Source organism: Hydra vulgaris, chromosome 03 (genome assembly GCF_038396675.1).
Source record: "Hydra vulgaris chromosome 03, alternate assembly HydraT2T_AEP".
Lineage (NCBI taxonomy): Eukaryota > Metazoa > Cnidaria > Hydrozoa > Anthoathecata > Hydridae > Hydra > Hydra vulgaris.
In genome coordinates, this window is record NC_088922.1 from 13,244,926 (window position 1) to 13,270,116 (window position 25,191).

The following is a 25,191-nucleotide window of genomic DNA, read 5'->3' on the forward strand; positions in this document are numbered from 1 at the left end:
ACAAATATGATAGTATATCTTACATGCTTTTAGAGCTCAGATTACCATCTTTTCATACAATTATCTTAAACTATAGACATGATTTTCGTAAACAGTTGATGGCTTGTACCTTGGTGAATCACTCTATGCATTCACTTAATGAAAGTTTAAACTAATACTTTTCTTATAAAAACTATGGACCTGGCACCTAATTTGTACATGCCTGTTGTCTGAAATATATTTTATTTATATATATATGTATGTATATATATATATATATATATATATATATATATATATATATATATATATATATATATATTATATATATATATATATATATATATATATATATATATATATATATATATATATATATGACTTTAGTGTTGACACCGTTTATAAGAGTGTAAGTTATAATTATAAAGTTATTATAAATGATTATATACTTTTATTATATAATTTGTTATAATTGTTATTTAATTGGTATAATTATTAGAATAATATAAAATATAATCCAGGTCTATCATCCAGGGTTTCCGGAACACATAAAAATCTGCGGGGTTCAAAATTTGTTGTTATTTTAAGACGTTTTTATCATTAAACGCGATTTAGACAACTTAAAGTTAAGGAAAAGAAAAGTAAATTAAAATTGATTGATCCATGCAATAACGAGGTAGTCGGTAAAATGCAAACTGCGAACCACGAACTGCGAACCGGTAAAATGCGAGCTTTTTTGCGAACCAAGATATGATATTTTAATGACCACTATAGTTATGAAATTATTAAAACGTTTGCTCATCAATTTTTTCATTTAAGTTAAATATAATGGAATTTGATATATTTTATTTAAATTAGGTCATATTTCTTTTAAATTAAATATAATTTATGCTTCTGCTTGAAGTCCATAAATTTATAGCAAAATAAAGAATTTAACAGCCAACGGAAAATAAAAAGTATTACATCATTAACAACCAATAGGACCATGGTTCGCAAAAAGTTCGCATTTTACCGGTTCGCAGTTCGCATTTTACCGACTACCCAATAAAAAAGTATAAATTGTACTTTTTTATTTGAATTTTGTTGTTTATGTTTACAATCTAGCTGTACTACACATCGCAAAAGCCTTTTTGTTAGCAATTACTAGAATTTAATGCAAGTTTTGCCACTGGTTCCAGGCCCGTAGGAACAAAAATTATGTGAGGGTGGGGGTGGAGGGCAATACTACTGGGATAGGTTAAGTAGTAGAAGGTCAAAATTTTTTGTCACATTACAAAATAGGTCTTTTCTATCTTTTTTTTTTAATTTTATTTCTTAGTATGTAATCGCTTACTTTTTTCTAAAAACTAACTTAAAAGCTATTTATTTGAAAAAATATTTGGGGGGGGGGGGCGTAAATGCTCCTTCTGCCCCACCTGGTTGCTACGGGCCTGGGTTTGAGATCAAGTGTTCGACTTTCCGGAAAGAAATTGCATTCTGAAGAACCCGGTAGCGTTATTAATATGCAACGTTTCTTACATTACTAGTAAAGATAATTGTTTCACTTAATTATTATTTTTTAATAAAAAAAAGCGTTCATGCGTAAAATAAACAATGGAGAAATATTGACAATTATAAAAAAAGTAAACAATGTGTGTTTTCCCTACCCTTTATTTCTCCGGGTTTTTTTTCTATATACTGACTATAAAAAACTTTTGTTTCAATGGACTAATTGATTGTGGGGGTGGGATGTCGGTGAGGGCATAGGATGGAGGAAGCCCCTCAATACAGTTCTGTTGCTAATTTTTTTATATATTTTTTCAACTTAAATTGATTCCTCGCTATTTTTTTTAAATATTTTTTTTAATTTCAATTTTCAAAACTATCAACACTCAATTTTAGCGTCGGAACATGAGACACCGGACATCTAACGTTCAAAAGATTTAGACATTTTAAATTATGTTTTTAGGTTATGAAAAAATTTTAGACTAAAAAATTGCTTAAATATAGCAATCATCACAAAAAAAAAAAAAAAAAAAAATAAATATCTAAGGCTAATATATTATAGATTAAATAACTATATATTCTATATTCATAATATAATCAAATCCTACAATCTAAAGCAGTCAAAGGAAAAAAGTTTCAAGAAAATGACGTCCTGGAAAGCAAGAGGTTCGAAATGAAATTAACTTTGACAGAAAAAATTCACAATGTCTTATATGCTGTTGTATTAATATCTTTGTAAACTAATAGATGTTTTTATATTGTCAAATTTATATATCTTCAAATTACTTTAAAAAAATATAGGGAATATAAGAAGACTTTAGTATAGATAAAACTTTAGTTATACATATTATTAATTATATATATACTTAATGTAGGTGACATTATCAATTTAGTGATTATTGAAGAATATAATTAGGATCAAAAATAGTTGTTACATTATAAAACAAAATTTTGTTAAGTTGGATTTTTCAATGTATTTTATACAATCTGAGGTCGGTGATGTCAGTGGTGTAATTAGTTTTTAAATAGCTGTAAAACTTTATAAGAAATAACTTATTAACATTTTTAATATTTTGCAATATGCAGGTTAATAATATTCAGATGTCATTGTTTATTTTCTAATTTTTTGAATTTAAGTATTTTTATGTGATGTATTTTATAACAAATACTAATTTGTTATGACAATAACAGTTGCAAGCTATCACTAGATTGCTTTAGTTATATCTATGGCTATTATATTGTGCCAAAACAAGTAGAGGACTACATCACACTGTCTATGAAACATTCTTTGGAATAATAATGGGTAATTTAGATAAATCATGGGCTCCACATATTATTAGTGGATTCTGAAATTAAAAAATAAAGGGTGGTTTTGTGGTAGCTGGAAATTTATGCCTTTGCCATTTCAAAATTTGGGGCATCTGACATCATATTTAAATAGTTGTTAGGCTTTAGTTAGAATATACCTTTTTTATTACTCCAGTGTCTAACAATGACAATCGGCCCATTCCAGTTTCTTGTTTCCATAAAGCAGTGAAGGAAAGTAGTGATTCAAATAGGGACAATAATTAAAATTGACAGCGCGAAGGTAACAGCTGCAATCCATATTTTTTTAATTAGCAAGAGTCTTTTTTACTGTTTAGTTGTTAGTTTACTATTTGATGAATTGCGAGTTACTTACTTGCAAGAAAAGTAGAGACTATATAAATAGCTTCTCAAAAAGTATGAAGACCTTACTACTTTAGAATGACAATTTAGATGATTTCATTTCAGCACTGTATCAGATGAGGTTGACTATTGTGACAAGTTATGCAGTCTGTTAAATAATGATTAAATATGATATGTTAAATAGCATTAAATATGAGCAGTTAAATACTCAAAAGAAATGATCTGCTTATATTTATTGCTAACATTTCTGTGAATAAATGAGCAATCTCTCTATATTAAGTTGAGTTGAGTAAAGCAATTTGTGAAGGCTCTTGACCTAAACAGAGAAATGCTCAGAAATAGACTTAAGCTATTGTAAACTACGAAAATATTGCAAGCAATGTTTTAAAGGTTTAAAATAGCTAAATTCACTTTTGAAAATTAAAAAAAAAAAAGTTGTGAACTATATCACACAATGGCTAGTGCAGTTAAAAACATTAGAGCTAAGAACTTCCAGGATACAGTAGCAGAACTATTAAGCAAGTTACTAAGGAATTAAATGTAATTTTAAATTCATGGAGGCAATGCACCACTGGGTTGTACCCTACCATTACCTCATACATCTCCATGGGGTGATGATTAGGACTATCTTTGGAATTTGTTTAGGTAATAAAAATTTTAACCACAAGAGAATGAGTTGTTTATTATGTTAGACAGTAAGTCCTTATAGGTTTATTATGTTAGTAAGTTTATATAGATAAGATTGCAGGAAACATTTTGTTCATTTGTTCATACGCTCTTTTTGTGTTTCATTCACTTTCATTCACCCCTTTTGTGTTTCATGCAAATTCATTCACTCTTTTTGTGTTTTATAACAGTTGCATCAAAAATAATTTCATCATCATCAATATGCTTGTTTCTTGTTTTTTTAATTTTTTATTATGATTTTTTTTATTCTTATTTTTATGAATTATTTTGAAGATATTTGATATATCCAAGACTGTTCAACTCCACATATTTTTTATTAAAAACTGCATCAAAACTGTTTACAACCTGTTCAAACTTTGATATAAGTCCTACCGAAGTTGGTTTGTTAGATAATCAACATTTTGGGGGGGAGCTTTAAGACGTTTTACTGATTTTAAGTTGTCAACACTTTAAGCGCTGCATACAATAATTGAAATAATAATTTCACTATAAATACACAGTTTTTGTTAGTTTCTTTGTATGATTTGTACAGATAAGATATGATCGTGTGATGTAAGTTGCGAGAATGTTTTGTGAGACATAAATTATTTAAAAAATTAAAAAAATTAAAGCATTTATTAAAAACTTGTATATTTCTATTTCTAAAAGTTGGTTTTAGTAGTTGTAAAAATGTTGAGCGAAAGTTGTGCATTAGTTAGGCTTTATTGTAAAAAACAGTTTTTCCCTTAATTTGCTTTAATTTTTATATAAAACAAAGTTTCATTTTTATAATAATATTTATAGGAAATAAAGTTGCAATTAGCTCATGATTTGTTTTGCACTCTGCAAAAAAGGAATTCTCTATTATTAAGTTAAAATACAGAGTTTATAAAAATTTTTAAAGAGCATGTTTTGTATATTTAAACTGCTTAATATTATTTTTTTGCAAACATAATTTAAGCTCTCTAAAATGTATTCAGAGCATATTATTGGTTGACCTTAAAAAAATATTAATACTTAAACAAAAGATTTTTCAAGCTAAAATCAATTTTTATTTTCTTTTTTTCTTTTATTAGGTATCTTTTTGAATCAAATATGAATATTTTATATTTGGTTGGCAATATATCACAAGGTAGATGTGATTAAAAATTTTTTATACGAAATATGAATGAAAATTTAAAATTTTGTTCCTTTGAAGGTACATCTTCTTATCACAAGCTTCCTAATGATGAAAGTATTTTACATGATGAAAATGACAGAATGGTTTCAAATCTATCCACAAAGATATCTACATTAAAAAATGTAAGCTTCAAATATTTAGTTTTTTTGTATTATAAAATAACTCTTTTTATATAAAAAATGTAATTTGTAATACTTTATCTTTTTTTATGACTAGTGTTCCTTATTTTTGTATTAATTTTCACAACTGTTGTTGATTTTATATGTTATAAATTTTTACTAATAAAACATTTTTCTGGATTCAAAAATTTGACAGCTCTTTTTACTCTTTTTTAAGTTATAATTACACAAATGCAATTAACATGCATCAGTATATGTGATAGGTTGAGAGTTGTCGACATTAAGATACAAAATATTGTTAATTTATGTGTGCATAAATTCATCTGTGGTTATTTTAAGTTATTTAAAAATAATAGTTTAGTTTTCAAAAAAACAATTTTCAAAAAAAAGTTCAGCTTCTTGTGTTTATAACTTATGTAGCTGTGAAATAGCATTTTATGATGCTATTTCACACTTTTTAGTGCTACTTCATCATATCAAACTTAGTGAGCAAATACTGAATGGCAAAAGAAAATACAGTGTAAATTCAGGCCTTGTTATAAAATTTTGTTGTATAACACTAAAGCATAAAGTGAGGAAATGTAACTTTACTCAATCAAGATAATTATATATCTTTGTTTTTTTGTTTTTTTTTAAATACTGGTCTGATTAACGCACTTTTGTAGTTAATAAATGGCGTCAATACAAAAAGTTGTTTCAAATACTTAAACTCAAGTTATAAATGTTATATATAGGTTTTCTCTTTGCATTTTTTTCCTTTTGCAGTTAATTTTTATATAGAAGAATGTCTTTATATATTTTATAAAATAAACCAAACTTTTATAACCGAATAGAAATAACATGATCAATAAGTAAGTTCTTATTTATAAGGCCAACTCATATTTATTTTAATTTAAAAACAAAACTAATATTAGAGCTATAAATATAAGATATGTACATCTTAAAACCAAAAATACCAGGGATGGGGAGTCCCAAAAGGACTCCAGTTTTATATCTCTATTTTTTCCTGGTCTCTGGTTTCCAGAAGCTCTGAACATGTTGGTTGACTTATGATCTGCTATATTAAAAAAAACTCATGAAATTTAATGACTTAAAACATATTGTAATAGTATAAGCCTGTAGTCCTGGAATCCTGGAGTTCTTGCCGCCATTATACCTAAGGACTACAGTTTCAAAAGTGATTATTTCTCTAACCTAAAAGTTTTAATTTTTTACCAATAGTATTACTAATAATCAATCAAGATATTTATATTTATTTATATATGCAGTAGTGGTGTAGTGGTAGAGCGCTCGCTTCATAAGTGAGAGGTTCTGAGTTCGATTCCCGCCATGTCCCTGGTAGTACCGCGCTCAACTTGTTTCTCCACGCAGCGGCCTTGTTCGTGTTTTGGAGTTATAGAGTTGAGAGAGGGTTATAATCACAAGTAGCCTCCTTATCTGTAGAGACCTTCTCAGCCTTAGGGAGGTGAATTATAAAAAAAAAAATATATATTTACACCATTAATAGTTTAGTTATGTCAGTTGCATATTTTAAAGTACCGCATTTCAATTAAATTTTTTTTTTTTAAATAAGTGGGCAATTTTTTGTGGTTGCATTTCTTAAAGGGATTCCCAAGTGCCAAGGCAAGTTATGTTTATTTTATAAATAAACATTAGAATATGTTTTGAGTTTATTAAAAGTTACTAAAACAATATATTTATTGAGATATTAACAAAAATATTTGTTGTTTTGCAATTATACTTCAGGTTAAGAGAGTAATATTAACTCCATGAATCTGCATAGTTTTTTCTGTTGTAAAAATATCTGGTTTGAATAATAAATGTACTTACTACAGAGTATTAGTAATACTATTGGTAAAAAATTAAAACTTTTAGGTTAGAGAAATAATCACTTTTGAAACTGTAGTCCTTAGGTATAATGGCGGCAAGAACTCCAGGATTCCAGGACTACAGGCTTATACTATTACAATATGTTTTAAGTCATTAAATTTCATGAGTTTTTTTTAATATAGCAGATCATAAGTCAACCAACATGTTCAGAGCTTCTGGAAACCAGAGACCAGGAAAAAATAGAGATATAAAACTGGAGTCCTTTTGGGACTCCCCATCCCTGGTATTTTTGGTTTTAAGATGTACATATCTTATATTTATAGCTCTAATATTAGTTTTGTTTTTAAATTAAAATAAATATGAGTTGGCCTTATAAATAAGAACTTACTTATTGATCATGTTATTTCTATTCGGTTATAAAAGTTTGGTTTATTTTATAAAATATATAAAGACATTCTTCTATATAAAAATTAACTGCAAAAGGAAAAAAATGCAAAGAGAAAACCTATATATAACATTTATAACTTGAGTTTAAGTATTTGAAACAACTTTTTGTATTGACGCCATTTATTAACTACAAAAGTGCGTTAATCAGACCAGGGACGTGGTGGCACCTGAAAAGCAGGTACAAATTTCCAGAAAAGAAGCCCGGTGAAGTACTTTTAACAAGAGACAAATAAGCGATCAAGGAAAATTATATTTATACTAAAAAAAGTTTTTTATGTATACAAAATATTGCGTAACTCATTTGTATCAGCATAGTTTTTTATTATGTCTGAATGCGTCAAATTCCACATTTTCTCATGTTCCACTGACAAGAGAACACGGTCCCCAACATGCTCTTATGTTAACCAATTTGACGAGTTTTGACAAGTTTCAGTTTGCTGAAAACTCTCTCACACTCTACTAAATTTGTTGGAATTGAGGGGAATTCAGCATCTAACATAATCTTCAGCATAAAATGGTAAATGATGAGGAAAGAAGACAAAGTTTTGTTATCCTTCTCAGCAGCCTTTCTGTAGATCTCCCCAAAATCAACCATTTTAGTAGCGAATTTATTTAAACTGATACCAATTTTAAATTTTCAAGCACTAATTGAATTTTTTCATGTGAATTAGAGTTATGAAAATATGACTAATATCTTTGATCATATCCTTCAACAAAAAGATGTCAATGCTTTCTAAGATTTTTCACTGTGAAGAAAATATGTCAACAAGAATTGCAGTTCAGAATCCACTACAGTATAAAACACTTCTGCTAGCCACTGATCTTTAGCCTGAGTAAGCCGCTCATCTTCTGTTTCATCGAAGTCCAATCGTTTCTTTTTGCAAGCCCTTTTCTCAACAAATGTTTGCTGTTCAACCTGAGCTTCAGTTGAAATTTCGACAGTAGAAAAAATAGCATTTTGGCAAGTACTGTCTCTTAGTACTTGAAGCTTTTCCAGTGATACATCAACAGACATTATAGCAATGGAAAAATCAAGTGTTTTTCCTTGAAGAATTTTATTTAGGGGACCAAAGATAGTAAAAATTTCTTTGAAGAAATATAATTCACAATTGCTTCATGACTGAAATCGGGATAAAAGACCTTGTGCTTCACTTTGAATATTCATTTTAAATTCTATGTCATTTGAAAAATGTTCAAGGCAATTAATTACTGCAGGGTATAGTGTCAGCAGTCGGTCTGTAGCATTTTGTAAGAAACTGAAACGAACGCTGTGGGCAGCAGTCAGTTCAAGAAACTGATTCACATCTATATTATTTCGATTCACAATATATTATTTCGTTTGCTTGAGTTTCTGTATAGAAAAGTCTCTAATTTCTGTTCATCACCAGGCTTGTTTTCTGTTCCAAAAAGGTTAACAGAAACAACAGAAGACTTTGCGCAAGCTTTCATAACCAAATTTGTTTCATGAGATCTACAATAAATATTTGTTGCCATGGGAGAACACTGCTTCTAGTGTGTTGTAACTCATTTGTTTATTCCTTGCATATTGCTTGCACCATCAAAAGACATACCCACACACTTTTAAATATCTACGTTATTTGATTTGAGTTCATCTTTGATTTTTTCACTTACTCCTTCACCAGTAGTTGTTTCAGTTTCAATCTTTGAAATCAGATGTTCATTTACAACGACCTCTTCTGCAGTAAGCGTAAAATAACGTAATACAATAGAAGTTTGCTCACAAAGTATAATATCAGTGGTGCCATCAGCTGATAGTGAAAAGAATACTGAATTATTTACCTCTTCTGAAATATCTTTTTTGACCATCTGTGTCACAGTATAAATTTGCTTGTTTTGTGTATAATTAGAAAGAAACGTAAAAAATTAGACATTTTTTGCATTGTTGGCATTGCTTTGCAAACAATGCAAAAAATTTTGTCTAGTGATAGAGAGTAGGTTAGCCATGACCTTTTCTGCACAACTTTAATGTCATTAACTTTAACTGATTCAGTGTAATACTTAGATAACCTTGAATGTTTTGTTGGCTGATTTGCCCTAATACAATAAATTGCTTTTCATCAATCATCTTTGCATTTTTCAGCTCTAGAAATTTAGATGAATCATTTTCATTGCCATTAACAACGTTTTCTGGTTGCTTCTGATAATCTTTTCTGCAAGAGTTAGGTCCACCGCTGCAGTTACAGGCACTTCATAATGACCTATTTCTTCAGTCACTCACTCAGTTTCAGTAATATTTCAGTTTCTGAAAGTTTCCTAATATTGTAGTTCTGCTTCTTTATCTGCTGCAATTATGACATCTTGATTATTGTCTGTTTCTTGTACAGATGATTGGTCACTAATATTTGTGATTGGCTCTATTTCAATAATAGGCTTATTCACAATGTGATATTCACAATGGATGTTGATGTTAGTTCTACATTCTCTGTTGCTGTAAATGATGTTCCAGTTTTTCTCTGTATTTATGGCACTTGCACTGACGCGAGACCTGCTGTTAACTCTTATTGTTTTGAGTCATTACCAGCTGCTTTCGATTCACCAGATTTGTATTTCCATGTTGCCTCTTTCTTTTTTTTTTTTTCCTTCTTTTCACCTGAAACATAAATAAATATAAAGTTAAAAATATGTCCTATGATAGAAACCAGGGCATTGGTTTCTTTCGTTTGAGTTATAACTACTATCAGTCCAATTTATAAATAGTAGTACTATTTATGCCTCAACCTATCTTGCCTCAACATATCGTTCTCTTCGTTTTTTTAGCCGAGATGCTTGTTGTTCAGCTGATTTATTTGCTATAGCTAGAAATTTCCGTTCTCCTTCTCGAGCAAGACAAGCTAATCGATTAATTTTAGTTTCCAGCTTTCTTTTTTATAATTAGCTATCTTCTTTATATTTCTACGTTAACAAGATTTTTTTTTTTTACTTATTTTCTTTAAAAACTTTATTGTTTTCAATTACTATTTATAAGTAAAGTGTTAAAGCATTACTTACTTTTTTACAGAATAAAATCTATTAATTTCAGGTCAGCAACGTTTTTGTTATTATTATTCCACAGCGACTTTATTTATTTATGCTAAACAAAGTTTTTTGTTTATAGTTTATTTTAATTACTTTTCTTAACGCATTTTTTAACTACGCTAAACTAAAGTTTAGCGTATTTCTTCTGTTATTACCGCTGATCTAGTGTTTGTTTTCCGTGGACACCAAACAAACTAACAAATCTCCGTGAAAGCAAGTTAAATAGAATGTTGTAAAAAACGCCCTGATAGAAACTTATAGAACTAAAATAAACTTTTTCTCTTTGAGAATTGGAGGCCTAATTTCTTTTTGTGGGCCCAGTTTCCTGAGTCAGAATCAGGGCCCAGTACAAGTCCTCATACCTTCGTACTGGGCCACCACGTCCCTGAATCAGACCAGTATTTAAAAAGACAAAACAAAAATAAAAAACCAGAACAAACGAAAGAAAAAAAAATGACGTTAAAAATTATAAAGTTTTTGCTAATATCTCAATAAATAATTTATTCTGGAAAGTTTAATTTACATAAGACTTATTTTTCAAGGTTTTTTTATGATATGAATCCAACTTGTCTTGGCACTTGGGGATCACTTTAAAAAGTAAATAAAAAAATAAGAATATAAATTCAAAAAATCGAGGTTAGAAAATAAATAAAAGGCCATCAAGGTCAAAAAATCAATAAAAAATTTCAACATTTTAACATTTTGGCTTTAGCAAAATCTCAGCATACTACTCATAAACTAGTTAATCATTTCTAATCCACGTTCATTCTTTGATCAATTCAAAAAATTAATGATCAAGAAAATACTTTTGTTAAAAAGCAAATTTAAAACTGAAAAAAAAATCTTTTCATAAATTTGTTATATAAAATTTACTTGAAAAATTCTTAAAAATATTTTTAATGAATCTAATAATTTTGCCTACAGGCTTGTTTATAAATTATACGGCAATGCGTATACAGTTATCAGGCTTGGACAGGAATGGCGCATGATTGAGCGCTATTGCTGACTATGCAAATGATATTTTTTGTTGGCAACTTGATCACGAATGATTAGATGTTTTGATGATTTAAACATTTCAGAAATGCGCTGAAAAAAGGAACTAAACAGTTTAGCTAAGCGTTTTTAAGTCTTTTTTTCAAGTCTGAAAACTATGAAAAAAATTAAAAAAACTGAAAAAGAAAACAATTCCTCACGAAAAAGAAAATATATAAGCTTTAAAATAAAACTCAAACTCGAGGCGAAATTTACTTTTTGTTAAGTTTTTAATTGGAGTTGTAGTAAATTACTTTAAAACTTATTTTTTGAAATGTTTTACTAAAGTTGCATAAAACGCTTTTACAAATTACTTCGAATGATTGTTTAATAAATGAAAACTTTTTATTTAAGTTGTTGTTTATTTAAAAAAAAAAAAATTAAATTATTGAAATGAAATAAATATAATATTTTTAAATTGTATTAACATTTTTTTTGAAAAAATTGAAAATTTTTTTTTTCTAATAATAACATAGTCTTTTTAAAATAATAATTTTTAATCATTTCATTAGTAAGTCAAGTTTAAAGAAAAAAGCTTTTAAACAATTCTTTGTAAAAATAGAAAAAAAAAAAAATAAAAAAAATAAAGCAGTTAAATCATTCCATTGCAACCAGAAGATTTTGATTAAACTTATTCATAATTTAAAGTATTTAAAAAAAGTAATCGTTTGAAAGATTTTTAAAAAGACATGGAAAAATAGTATCAAATGTTTAAATTTATCATAAAAAATACTTATTAAAAAAGTTAACATATTTAATTTACAAAAAATGCGTTTATTTAAACGATCATTATAATTAGTTTTTTATTTTATTTTATTTTCGCCTTTATATAAAATAAAAATGTATATAAAAATGTATTATTATAAATGAATAAACAAAATAGTTAAATGTAATATGAACATTTTAAAGTAACTTGTATTAAATTTATTTTAAAAAATTTTCTTTTCTTTAACATAGTTTAGAAATTTTAGCAGTAAAAAAAAATTGTAAAATGGAGCGTTTTAAAATTTTAAAAAGATTTAGTATTAAATTTGATAAAATAAATTCATATTTATTAATATTTAATGATAAACTTATTTTAAATATAATATAATAAATTAAAATTTAAAAAAAAAAGGAAAATAAAAAAAAATTCATTTAACTATCTGTGTTTTTATCTAATAAAAAATATTTCACAAATGTTTCTTAAAACAATTAATTACTGCTTAATATTTTTGCATAAAGTATTCTAAAAGACTGTTTAAATAATAATCTAATTGAAAAAAGTTTTAGAGTAATGTAAATAGCTTTAGCGCGTAGGTGAAATCGCCATTTCATACGCAAAATTCAAATGGCGTAACACTTTTTAACAAGGCCTGCAACTTTGTTTTTTTTATTGTAATTTTAAGCATATGTACCTTCCTAATTAATAGTAAATAAATGCAAAAGTGGAAAATCGCTCTCCTAAAACAAAAATGGTGAGCCATGCTGCTCCTCTAAACAGCTTTTTGCAAGAGCTTTCAGTTTTTGTGCAAGCTATTTATTTATTCATAAAAAAACTTTTTAAATACAAAATTTGATTTTATATTCTTTATAAGCATATATTCTTTTAACATTAATGTTACAAAAATATATACATAACAAGCGTTGTTATGTATATATTTTTGTTTATAATTTTTGGGTTTTCACACTTGCTATTAATTTATTTATTAACAACTTTACTTATTTGATAAGGCATTTGACAAATAAAGAGCTATAAAAGCATTTACTGCTTATTAAGAATATTTTATATTTTCTTGATATCAGGAATATTTCAAGAAAATATAAAATAATCTTAATAAGCATAAAAAATAGAAAACAGTATAATAATCTTAATAAGCATAAAAAAAGAAACAGTTGCATTTTGGAAGCAAAAAAGTAAATTTAAAATTTGAATTTTAGCTTTTTTATTTGATGTAGTTTTTTTTTTTTTTTAAACATTTTCGCTTCCAACAAGGCTGCAAGCAACCACTAATTAAAGTTAGAAGTTACTGGGGAAGAAAAGATGAAGATTGTAGAGAAAGATTAAGATTGACGACTTAAAGGATTGCAAATTATATGAATCAGGAAAACAAGTTCCAAAGAGCTGATGTTTGAGGAAAAAAACTAGATGAATAAGCATTTTTGGAGCACTTAGGAACAGTCACAGAAAAAGGAAAAGACTTAATTGAATGATGAGTAACACGAGAATGAGTTTTAGTAGATGGCACAAGAGACACTAGCTCTATAGAGCAGTGCCCATTATAGTATTTGTAGAAAAGAGAAAGAGAAGCAACATTACGACAATGTGATAATGGTTGGAGGTTGGCTGCAAGAGCAGGTCCAACTATGTTTACAAAGCATTTTTGCACCTTGTCTAAAAGAGAAAGGGCATCATTAGAAGATCCGCCCCAGATATGGCAACAGTATTCCATACAAGGCCGGATTTGTGCTGTCTATCGAGGACAACTTTTATACTGCGATTGGAAAGGAAGGATTCAATAATCTTAAAGGTATTGCCAGATACACCATAAGAAGAAAGCTTATGGAGAAGACCAGCATGCCAAACTTTATCAAAAGCTTTTGAAATGTCAAGAGCCATGGCCTTAACTTCTCCACCTTTATCTAATGCACGATAAAACCTATAAGTTAATACTGTTAGCAAATCAGCTGTAGAACCAGAAGATCAAAATCCATATTGATGGTCAGAAAGTAAGTTATTAAATTCAAGATGAGAAATTAAGTGTTTGTTAATTAAAGATTCAAAAACCTTTCTTATGATAGGAAGAAGACTAATGGGACAGTAGTTAGACGAATCAGATCACTCTCCAGAATTTTTGAAGATAGGGATAACAGATGCCGCTTTCCAGGCTGGAAAACAAGACTCTGATAAGCACTTGTTGAATTGTTTTGAGAGTATAGATGACAGCTCCGGAGAACACTTCTGCAAGACAATAACAGGTATGTTGTCTGGGCCACAACCTGTAGAAGAGTCTAGACAGGAAATCACTTTAGATTCAGAAGCCGGAGTGATACGAATGTCAAGCAATAGATCAACCTGTTTGTTGGCAATATCAGGTAGAACTCAACTAGTGGAATCAAGAGATGGTATTGATGAAAAGTTTTTAGCAAACAATTCAGCTTTGTCTTTTAGTGAGGTGACAAAGTCTGAACCATACAAGAGAGGTGGAATTGCAGATTTGCCCTTATTATTAATACTATTAAAGATTTTCCAGAAGTCATGAGAGCCTAATTTTTGAGATGAGATACGAGATTTCATGACCTGAGAATAGCGGACTTTGGCGTTAGACAAAACCTTTTTACAATGGTTTCAAGCAGTAATAAAGAGACATCTGTTTTCAGGAGAATTGTTTTACTGATAAATATGGAAGTAACAGTTATGATTGGAAATTGCAGCAGCACAGTGTGAGGTAAACCATGTAGAAGAGTGAGGCTTGACCTGCAATCGTTGAGAGGGAACAAAAGATTCCTTGCCAGCCTGAATCCACGAAGTTATGTAAGAAGCATATTTGTCGACAGGAAGACAAAAGATTTCTACCCAAGGGCCATCATGAAGAAAATCACGGAAAGAATCCCAGTCAGCTTTACTGCAGTTGTAAGGCGTACGATAATTGGGGGATTCAGATGATAAAGAAGAATGAGATATTAGTTTTAGAGAGATCAAACTGTGATCAGAAGCACCTAAGGGTGAGTGTGGAGAATCTGAACACTGACTGGGATCAGAAACAAGACATAAGTCGAGTAGAGAAGGTAAATGATTCGGATTGTCTGGAAAGCGAGTTGGAAAGTTGACTATTTGAGTTAGGGATTGAGAAAGGCAAAAGTTGTGGGCTTTATGCCTGCAGGATCACTGACACTAGAGCGAAGCCATTCAGTGTGATGAGCATTAAAGTCACCAACAACAACTATATTAGCTGATGGATAAAGAGAGAGGGCTTGGTCAATATGATCAGAAATAATATCAAAAAAAGTGTAGTCTTGAGATGAAGGAGAGCGATATAGAACAAAGAGAAAGGCGATAGAGTGAAGTGGTACTAAACGAAAGCACATAAATGAATAGCCTGTGGATTCAAACCTAGTTTCACGACAAATGGGTGAATTCTTACGAATGTAAATGCCCAGGCCAAGCATGTGTCTATTGGAGTCTTTACGAAATAAAGGAAAATAACTATCAACACTAAGATCGCAAGATGAGACAGCTGAACTCTGAAATTTAGTCTCACAAAGAGCAAATAGGTCTGGTGAACTTCGCAAGAGATAAGACTCAACAGAAGAAAAGTTACTTCGAAGACCACAAATATTAGTTAATGATAGGTTTAGAGAACTTGGTGATGATGATGGCTTTTTGTGTTTTATAGTTTTTGGTACTTTATTCATTTTTAAATTTGATTGAAGAACTTAACTCAAAGCATAGATAGTACTCAGAACACTGTTTAATACCCTGAGTAATTGCCTCATTACTATTAATAAATCCTAAGCCGTATTAAAGGGCTCCAAATGCGGCCTCCGCTATGCACACCAAAAGTAAAATCAAGGACACCATCCATGCAACATGACACTGTTAATATTTTGATATCTTTTAGCTGTTGGTGGAGTCAGCCTCTCTGAGAGCTACCACAGAGTTCGGGAAACCTGACTACCAGCCGGCCTCAGAACCATTAAACTGAGATTTAGAGCTGTACCCTCATTTGGAGATAATAGAATGAGTTACCTAGTCATGAAAACAGAGACACAAGCAAAACCCATGCATCGAGTCAAAAAGATCCAGCATTCGACATCCTAAACTGGAAACAATGTATTAAAAATACATCTGCGCAAGCCTAATAGATGAAGTTTCCACAATAATAGTTTCCACAAGAATTTTTAATTTTTCTAATCAATATCTAAAAATAGAGAAGAAAAGAAAGTTGTTTATATTTACGAAACAATTATACTTTTGCAAGAGTTGTAGCTTGGCAAGGAGCTCTTAGTAGCTCCTTTGCCGAGCTACTTACTTACCTCGGCAAGGAGCTGTACTTTAGCAAAAGTTAATGCTCTCGCTTTCCGCCTGATGAAGCATTTAAAATTATTTAAAGTTTGTTAATTGATAGATTATTTCTAGTTAAAATTAAAATTTTACTTAATTGGTTGAACCATACTTATGTACATAACATCTCAATCCTTGTCCCTATATTTTTTTCAATTTACATTAACGATCTCCCAGAAATTCTTACATCTAAGGTGGCATTGTTCATTGTACTACCATTTTCTCTTGTCTTGATAAGAAGCCAACACTTTCTGATTGCTTGGAGGGGGCATTTGAGCTTGAAAAGAATCCCATTTCTACTACAACATGGGGCTCTCAGCGGCGGGTGAACTTTAACTCAGATAAAACTCAATTTTTTTCAGCTAATTGTTATCCCAATAGTCTAGATCTTCCTATGTTTATGAACAATAATATACTTGATGAGTCATCTACACTTCATTTTCTAGGCCTAACTCTTACTTCAGATCTTTCTTGGAAACCATATATCAAATTGATTGCAAAGTTCACATCTGCTAAAGTTGCATCTTTTTATCATGCTCACCACTTTCCTACTCAGGATTCTAACCTTTATCTCTGTAAACTGAAATCCATCCTGCAAATACTGTTGTCATATGGAATACTGTTGCCATATCACAGGTGGATCTTTCAATGATGCAATTCCTCTTTTAGACAAGATGCAATAACGCATTGTAAACATAGTTGGACCTGCTCTAGCAGCCAACCTCCAACCATTATCACATCGTCGTAATGTTGCCTCTCTTTTTCTTTTATATAAATACTATAATGGGCACTGTTTTAAAGAGCTAGCATCTTTTGTGCCATCTACTAAAATTCATTCTTGTGTTACTTGTTATTCAATTAAGTCTCATCCTTTTACTGTGACTGTTCCTAAGTGCACCAAAAATTCTTATTTGACTAGCCATATTGGAAGTGAAGATGTTGAAAAGAAAAAAAACAAAAAACTATTTGATAAATGTTTAGCATTTTATGAGTTCAGCTTTTGCCTCGCTGCACCAATTACTTACTGCACTGTAAAACTTTTCAGTTGTTCACTCTTAAGAAATGAGCATTAGAGAAAGATGTTGTCAAAAAGTTGTGAATTGCTTGTATTTTAATTGCAATTGCAATTAAAACACAAAATAGTTTATAGCATTAAAAAGGTATTGAAATGGTATATAGAGTTTTTGAAAATAATATAATTTTAAGCAAAATATTTTTCTGTAATGGTTGTGCATGATAATTTTTAATTTTTCATGCCTGCCAATTTTTTTTTTGATATCAAATACAGGGCTTTCTTCTTTTCTTATTATAGATAGCAATTGAAATTGACAAAGAAGCAAAATATCAAAATGAGTTTGTTGGAGGAATGGTATGTGTGTTAATTACTTGACAATGAATGTTAATCATTACAATCTATATAATAAACAATAAAAATTTATGTTTTAAATATATATGCTTAGGATTGTTTTTATTTTTTATTTTTTAAATTCTAATTCACTCCCAACAAGGCTGCAAGGAACCACTATTAATTTAGTTTAATTGAGTTACTAAAAAACAAAGGAGTTAAAGAGCATGGAGTTAATTTTTAGAAGACTTAAAACATTGTAAGTTGTATGAGTCAAGGGGCTTAAGAGCAGGAAAAAAATAAAATAAAAAATAGTTTTTGAGCATTCAGGGAAACATACACTAAAAAGATGCAGCTTTAGTGACTTTGCAGACAAGTGAAGCAAAAATGAGTTTTGATGGAACAGGAGATGATAGCTCCTTTGAGCAGTGACCATTATAGTAAAAGAGAAAAAGATGCAATTTAATGACAATGAGATAGAGGCTCAAGCTTGACAGATACAGCAGGTCCAACTACATATACGATAAAATTTTGGACTTTTCTAAAAAAGAAAGAGCATCATTAGAAGAACTAGCCCAAATATGACAAAAAGAGAAGCAACCTTAGCAACTTTGAATTTGTTTGTATATATGGTTTCCATGAGAGGTCAGTATTTAACAATAATCCAGGATGGAGTTAAGAAAAGGACTTAATGAGAGAGTTACCATTTATTAATATAGAAATGTAGACAGTATTGCAGTAGTTGTTTGCAGTAAATAACTGAGTTTTGTTGGAGTAAAATTTCACAAGCGTTTTCAAAGCGGACTTTTAGTCAAGACATGAGTATAAAGTTGAGTAAGCAAGACATGAGTATAAAGTTGAGTAAGCAAGACATGAGTATAAAGTTGAGTATTCAGCAAGTAGAGCTAGTATAAATTTAATATTGTCAGGAAGATTAATGAAACAATACTGAACCAAGGACTGAACCTTGAGGTACCTCAGAATGTATGATAAAATCTTTCAGTCACAGCAGTTAGCAAGTCAGCCGCAGAGCAAGAAGATCAAAAACCATATTGATAGTCAGACAGTAAATTATTTAACTTAAGATGGGGTGTTAGAAATTTCTCGATCAAAGACTCAAAGACTTTGCTAATAAAAGATAGAAGGCTGATCGGACAATAGTTAGAGGGGTCAAAATATTCTCCAGAGTTTTTAAAAATTGAAATCCCATATGCTATTTTAAAGCAGGCAGGAAAACCAGATTCAGTCAAGCACTTATTATATAGTTTAAATAAAATCGAAGTGAATTCTGGAGAACATTTTTGTAGGACTATTACAGGAATGTTGTCTTTACCACAAGCCATAGAAGAGTGTCTAACTATGGATTAACCTTTTTAGCTGGAACGGGAGGAAGAGTATGACCATTAGATTCATTAGAGTTGAATTAAAAGACAAGTTCTTTGCAAATAGTTCTGCCTTTTCCTTGGGAGAGATAATAAGATTATTCCAATGAGTTAGAGATGAAATGTTTCACTTTGTTAATGACACTTTAGAAGATTTTCCAAAAGTCTCTAGAGCCTAACTTTTGAGATAAGATACGAGATTTAATAAAATAGAAACAATGGAGCTTAATATCAGAAAGTACCTTTTTACATTTATTTCTTGCAATAATAAATAAGTGTTTGTTCTCAAGAGAGATTTGTTTTTTTGAAAAATATGAAAAAATGATTACGAATAAATGTAGCAGCTGCACAAGAAGGTAAAAACCATGGAGTAGAATAAGGCATGACTTGGAACCAATGAGAAGAAATAAAAGCTTCTATACCTGCCTCAATCCAGGAGGTTAGGTAAGAAGCCCAGTCAGCTTTAGAGTAGCAGTAATTAGTGTTATGATAGGGTGAATTTGAAAATAAAGAACGAGATGAAAGATTTTTTGAGATCATTGCATTGTCAAAACCACATAAAGGGTCAGAGACAAGACAAAAATCAAGTAGTGAAGTTAACTGATTATGGTTGTCTGGAAAATCAGTCACAAAGTTAACTATGTATTATATTTAGAAATACAGAAGATATGGGCTTTAGTGCCGCCAGGGTCAGTGATGTTAGAACCAAGCTATTTAGTGTAATGAGCATTAAAGTCACTAATAACTACAATATTGGCAGAGGGATAAAGTGAAAGGGCTTGGTCAATTTGATCAGAAGTTAGATCTAAATTAGTTCAGTCTTCAGAATAAGGAAAATGAAAAAGAACAAAGAGAAAGATGATATAAAGTGGAGGTGCTAAGTGGAAGCAAATAAAAATTCAAGGGTTTAAACATGATTTCTTGACAAATAGGTGAATCGATGCATAAGTATACACCCAACCCAAACATGTGAATACTGGAGTCTTGGCAAATCATTGTATAGTACCTATCAATTTTGTGATCTGAAGAAGGAACAGCCATATTTAAATTAATCTTCCAAGGAGCAAGCAAATCTGGTAAATTTAGCAAATGGTGAGATTCAATTGATTAAAGTTTGTTTCGAAGATCACAAATGTTTGTAAAAGATATATTGAAACTGTGATGATGGTTTTTTATGTTTAATATTTTTGGTTACTTTAGGCATGGTTTAAGTTTCATAGATAAAGCATTGCATCCTAAGCAATATACTATGCAGTAATCTCAGATCTGCTAATTAACCCAAAGTTGTAACTTAGGGCTTGCTCACTAAAGGCATTAACAGGGTCACCATCCATGCTCAACATGGCACTGTTAATACTTTGATATTTTACAGCTGTTGATGGAATCAGCCTCTCTGAGAGTTCTGAAACCTTTTTACCAGCCTTAAAACTATTAAACCTTAGTTTTAGAGTTTTAAAACAGTACCTTTAGCCACTATCAAGGAGGCATGAAAATATATTAGTAGATCAGAGCTCAATTTAATTTTTATAAAGTTGCGGACAAAATGTCCAATCAAAACTTGTTTGGGTTAGACAGTGGCTGATCACATTTTTAAACTATAACTTTTATGGAACCAAGTTATGCAATCGAAATCTTTGTCATATTATTCAGTTTATTTAACGTTAGTCTAGTGATGTTGTAGTTACTTTTTTTATTATACTTGTAATCATTGATCTTTTTTAAAGTTTTCATTTTATGTGAAGGCTTTAAATAAAATCAAAAATTAATTATAATGAGCGTTTAAAATGAATGTATTATGTGTAAATTAAATGTTATATTTAAATTTTTTTTAGTAGGTATGTATTTTTAATGTTAAATTTCAACATTTGAAGCTCTTTTTCTATGTATTTTCTTTTTCGCAAGGAACTGTTTTGCTTATTCTTTAGTTTTTCTCAATTTTTTTCCTAGTTTAAGTTTCTTTTTCCAACGCATTTCTGAAATGTCAAAATCATCAAAACATCTAAACAGTCATGGTCAAGTTGTAAACAAAAAAAATCATTTGCGTGGTCAGCAATATCACACGCCATTCCTGTCCAAGCTTTATTTTAGAATTTAATTCCCATAGGTCAAAATGTCCGATTGCTTAGCAAATTAATCGGACAATCTGAGGTTTTAGCTGGACAATGTCTGATGTCTGACCGTTAAATTGAGCCCTGGTAGATTCAAGAAGATCCAGCCTTAATCATCCTAGGCAGGAAGCAGTGTAACAGGCTTACATCTATGTCAGCCTAATAGATGAGGAAGTTGTGTGAGAAATTGTGGTCAACAGAAATATTCTGCTTACCCCTAAAGACTTTGCCTAGGAGGCTTTCTACAAGACACTAGCTGCCCAAAATGAGTCTTTATTGAGACACCGTTTCAGCCTTTACTCAACCTTTTCTCAACCTTATCAGCAATTACTCAACCAAGAGCCTTAAGGGAAGGGAATTTTAAGTTGGAGTTTATTTCTCCTAGGTTTTGCATAAAAAGGCAAACCCTACAAGGCAGCAGGACATAAGGCAGGTAGTACTGTGTTACATGATACCAGTAACAGGGTGATGATCCTGAACCTGACCTGACCAAGATTAGTTAAAAAGATGTACTTCCTATAAGCATTACTTTGAAATATTGATAATGATATCTTGGAAATGCATTAGAAAAAACAAAACATCTAATGGAATACCAGAAATGGTATTGCATTAGATGTACTGGGTGAGCATAAGTTTTATAGTTGGAGTCACTAGTTAGTAACTAAGCTCACCCTACAACAGAGATTTAAGCAGAACTCAAACATACATACAGTAACTTATGGGTGAGCAAACACCCAGCCAGAGGTTCAGACAGAACACAAACTTATAGGACAGATAATAGGTAAGTATTGATGACAGAAGGTGCATTTTATCTAGCAAAAAGGATTTGCTAAGAAAGTGAATCCTACAAGACAGCAGGACATGGAACAGGTTGCACTGGATTACATGTTACCAGTAGCAGGGTGATCTTGATGACTATACACCTGACCTGACACATAAGTTGTTACAAAATAACTCAGATTAATAGATAAATTAAGCTTGTGGTATTGGTGTAGTGGTAGAGTGCTCACTTCATTAGCGAGAGGTTCAGAGTTCGATTCCCATCACGTCCCTGGTAGTACCATGCTCAACTTGTTTCTCTGCGCAGCGGCCTTGTTCGTCAAGGTTCGTGTTTCGGAGTTGTAAAGTTGGGAGAGGGTTATAACCACAAGTAGCCTCCTCATCTGTAGTGCTTTCTTGGCCTTGAGGAGGTGAATTACAAAAAAAAAAAAATAAAAAAAATAATCTTGATAAATAATGGATTAGTTATAAGGTAACAAGACATTAAAAATAAAATGTTGTAAATAAAGTTTGTAAATTGACAAAAGAACATAAACCAATTATTGTTTATCATACCTAGGCTGAAGATTTTGATAGTGCTGGTGGTTTTCTTGGTAGCACCATGAAACGCTTAAACACATTAGTTTCATCATCTTCATCAAACCGAAAATTAATGTGTTATCTTATCATTGTTTTAGTTGGCACTTTTTTTGTTCTGTATTTCATTACTGGGATACTAAGAAAGTAATGGTAAATATATTGATTATGTTTTTTGTTTATCATTTTTAATTTTAATTTTAATTTTATTTTGCGGGGATTTGTTACATGTGACATACAGGATTACATATATAAATATATGTATACATATATATATATATATATATATATATATATATATATGTATATAAATAAATGTATGTATATATATATGTTGTATATATATAAAATATATGTATGTATGTATATATATACAAGTAATAATTGCAAAAAAAAATCTCATTGTAAAGTTTATCATGTTTAAAAAAGAATTAAAGCAATACCCATAGCACAATTGCCAAGGAAACTTTATTGCAAATTACTGTTTTAAAGATCTTATGCAGGGGTGTACCATCATGGTCATCCGGTGGCATGAGACAACTCGTTTTCTCCAAGGGAATCTAAAATTAAAAAAAAATGCCTGTCAGTAGCCGGGCAGGACTGTCAGTAGACTAGATAGTTTGTAAAAGATACGACATGAAACAGATATCGACTACGAAAAAAATGATGTTCTTTAAAAGTTGTATTTATAGTTATCTCTTTACCAACATCTCTTTGTAACAAAAGTTACTTAACAATATTTTTTAACAGGTTACTTTTCACTTTTTTTTATTAATTAACTTACTTTTAATTAAACCGTTTCTTATTAGACGTATTTAAGTCGTCAGACGATTATATCGAACTACTGATTATCATAGCGGATGACTCAAATGAGAAATGAAAACTATTTCAGTCGTCTGCAGGATGACCAGGAAAAAACTGGAGAGTACACCCCTGTTTTGTTAAGAGCTGATTTTCCATACAATTAATATAGCTTCATAATATAGCTTAGTTTTTTTACTGCTTAATGTACTGAAATCAGACGTTGTTATTAGGTAAAAGTGATTACCAGCATATCAGGTGTTTTTTTATGTTAGAGTTATTGATATACTCAATTTGTTGTTATAGCTTATTAGTTTATAATTTAGTCCGAATTCAAGTTGGCCCAGTAATAAAATAATAATATATTTATTTATATGGTTAAAATTGTTGTCTGATTTTGGATTGCTGTTGTATTATTTTGGCTAAAATGAACTCTAATGCAATGTTAGCTGTAATTAAAAATAAAAAATAGTTGACCAAATTTAAAAATGCTCAAAATTCAGATACATGAATGTAAATGTACAAGAATTGAAAAATTATTAGAATTCAGGTTTGATTCTCATTTTTTGATCTATGCCTACAGAAAACTCTATTTCAAGATTCGAATGATCTGTTTTTAAGTGATGAAACTGAAGTTACAATTAAACACCAAATTATTAGACCTATTATAGATAAAACTGAAAAATATTTAGATGTACTGTTAGATATTGCTATTGTTAGTTTTTAATAATTTTATGATTAATTCATTTCTTTCTAATTGCTATATATAATTATATTGTTTGTACCTATGTTTTTTGAACAATTTTTTATTTGCAATTTTATCAATTTTAAAAGGTGCGAAAAGCTTCTTCAGAGACTCCTCAAACAACTAATCATTGAAAAAAACCTTCAACAAACAAAGCAATAAGATTACCAAAACTTAGCAAGATATGATTGGTTGATATTTGATTGATATGAAAATTGAAATCAAATTATGAAAATAATAAACATCTTATAGAAATAAAACGAATTGAAAAATGAATTGAACGAATTGAAAATATACAAATCGATGCTTTTCTTTTCTTACTATACTAATATTTTTTATTTAAAAGCATGGTTTTGATTCAAATATTATATAACCTGTTAGTCAGGTTTTAACGCTATTATTTTATTTATATTAACAATATTTCTTTATTATCAAGGTTTAGAGTTATTTATTGGAATTGTAAATCAGATATTAGTTTAAGTTGTCAGTATACAGATGTTTAATAATGTTTTATTGAACCCATTTTTGTCGCTTGTCGTTTTTGTTGATTAGTTTTTTGCTTCACTTTTTTTTTCAGCAAAATTTATTGACTTGGGGATCGACAATAAATTACGCAACGCGAAATATATTTGAAAAACAGAAATATGAGATGTTAAGCTCTTTTACGCGGCGATTTTTATTCAATTTAAATGGGCTTCTTTCATATATTTTCCTTAAATTAAGACTCGGCGACGGAAAACTTTTGATCTTTTTTGTTTAGTTTATCGTGAAAGTTTGCGTTACGTAATATATGGACCATCACTTAGCTAAGATACTGAAAATACTAAAAAGTAATAGTAATAAAGATGAAGATTCTGGTAACTCGTTTATTTAGAAGAACCGCTTGGTTTATGTAGCCCCAAATGTGGGATTACTTTTTTAGTTGGTATTTTAAGCTTTCTCTTTTTGATTTGTTGCTAAGATATAGT

General features: G+C 29.9%; 1 protein-coding gene across 2 annotated transcripts; it reads left to right on the top strand.

The window, feature by feature from the left end:
• The first annotated feature begins 1,842 nt into the window (after window positions 1-1,842).
• Window positions 1,843-24,752, top strand: LOC101235282 (BET1-like protein). 2 transcript variants are annotated; one of them, XM_065792392.1, is made up of 5 exons: window positions 1,843-2,130; window positions 4,997-5,100; window positions 17,799-17,855; window positions 22,661-22,830; window positions 24,313-24,752. In XM_065792392.1, exons 1-4 carry the CDS (start codon window positions 2,109-2,111, stop codon window positions 22,826-22,828), a joined length of 351 nt encoding a protein of 116 aa, XP_065648464.1. In that variant the 5' UTR covers window positions 1,843-2,108; the 3' UTR covers window positions 22,829-22,830; window positions 24,313-24,752. The 2 variants fall into 2 exon arrangements, with proteins under 2 accessions (XP_065648464.1, XP_065648465.1); XM_065792393.1 differs by lacking the exon at window positions 22,661-22,830 and having other exon boundaries at window positions 1,849-2,130; window positions 24,313-24,483.
• Window positions 24,753-25,191: the final 439 nt, after the last annotated feature.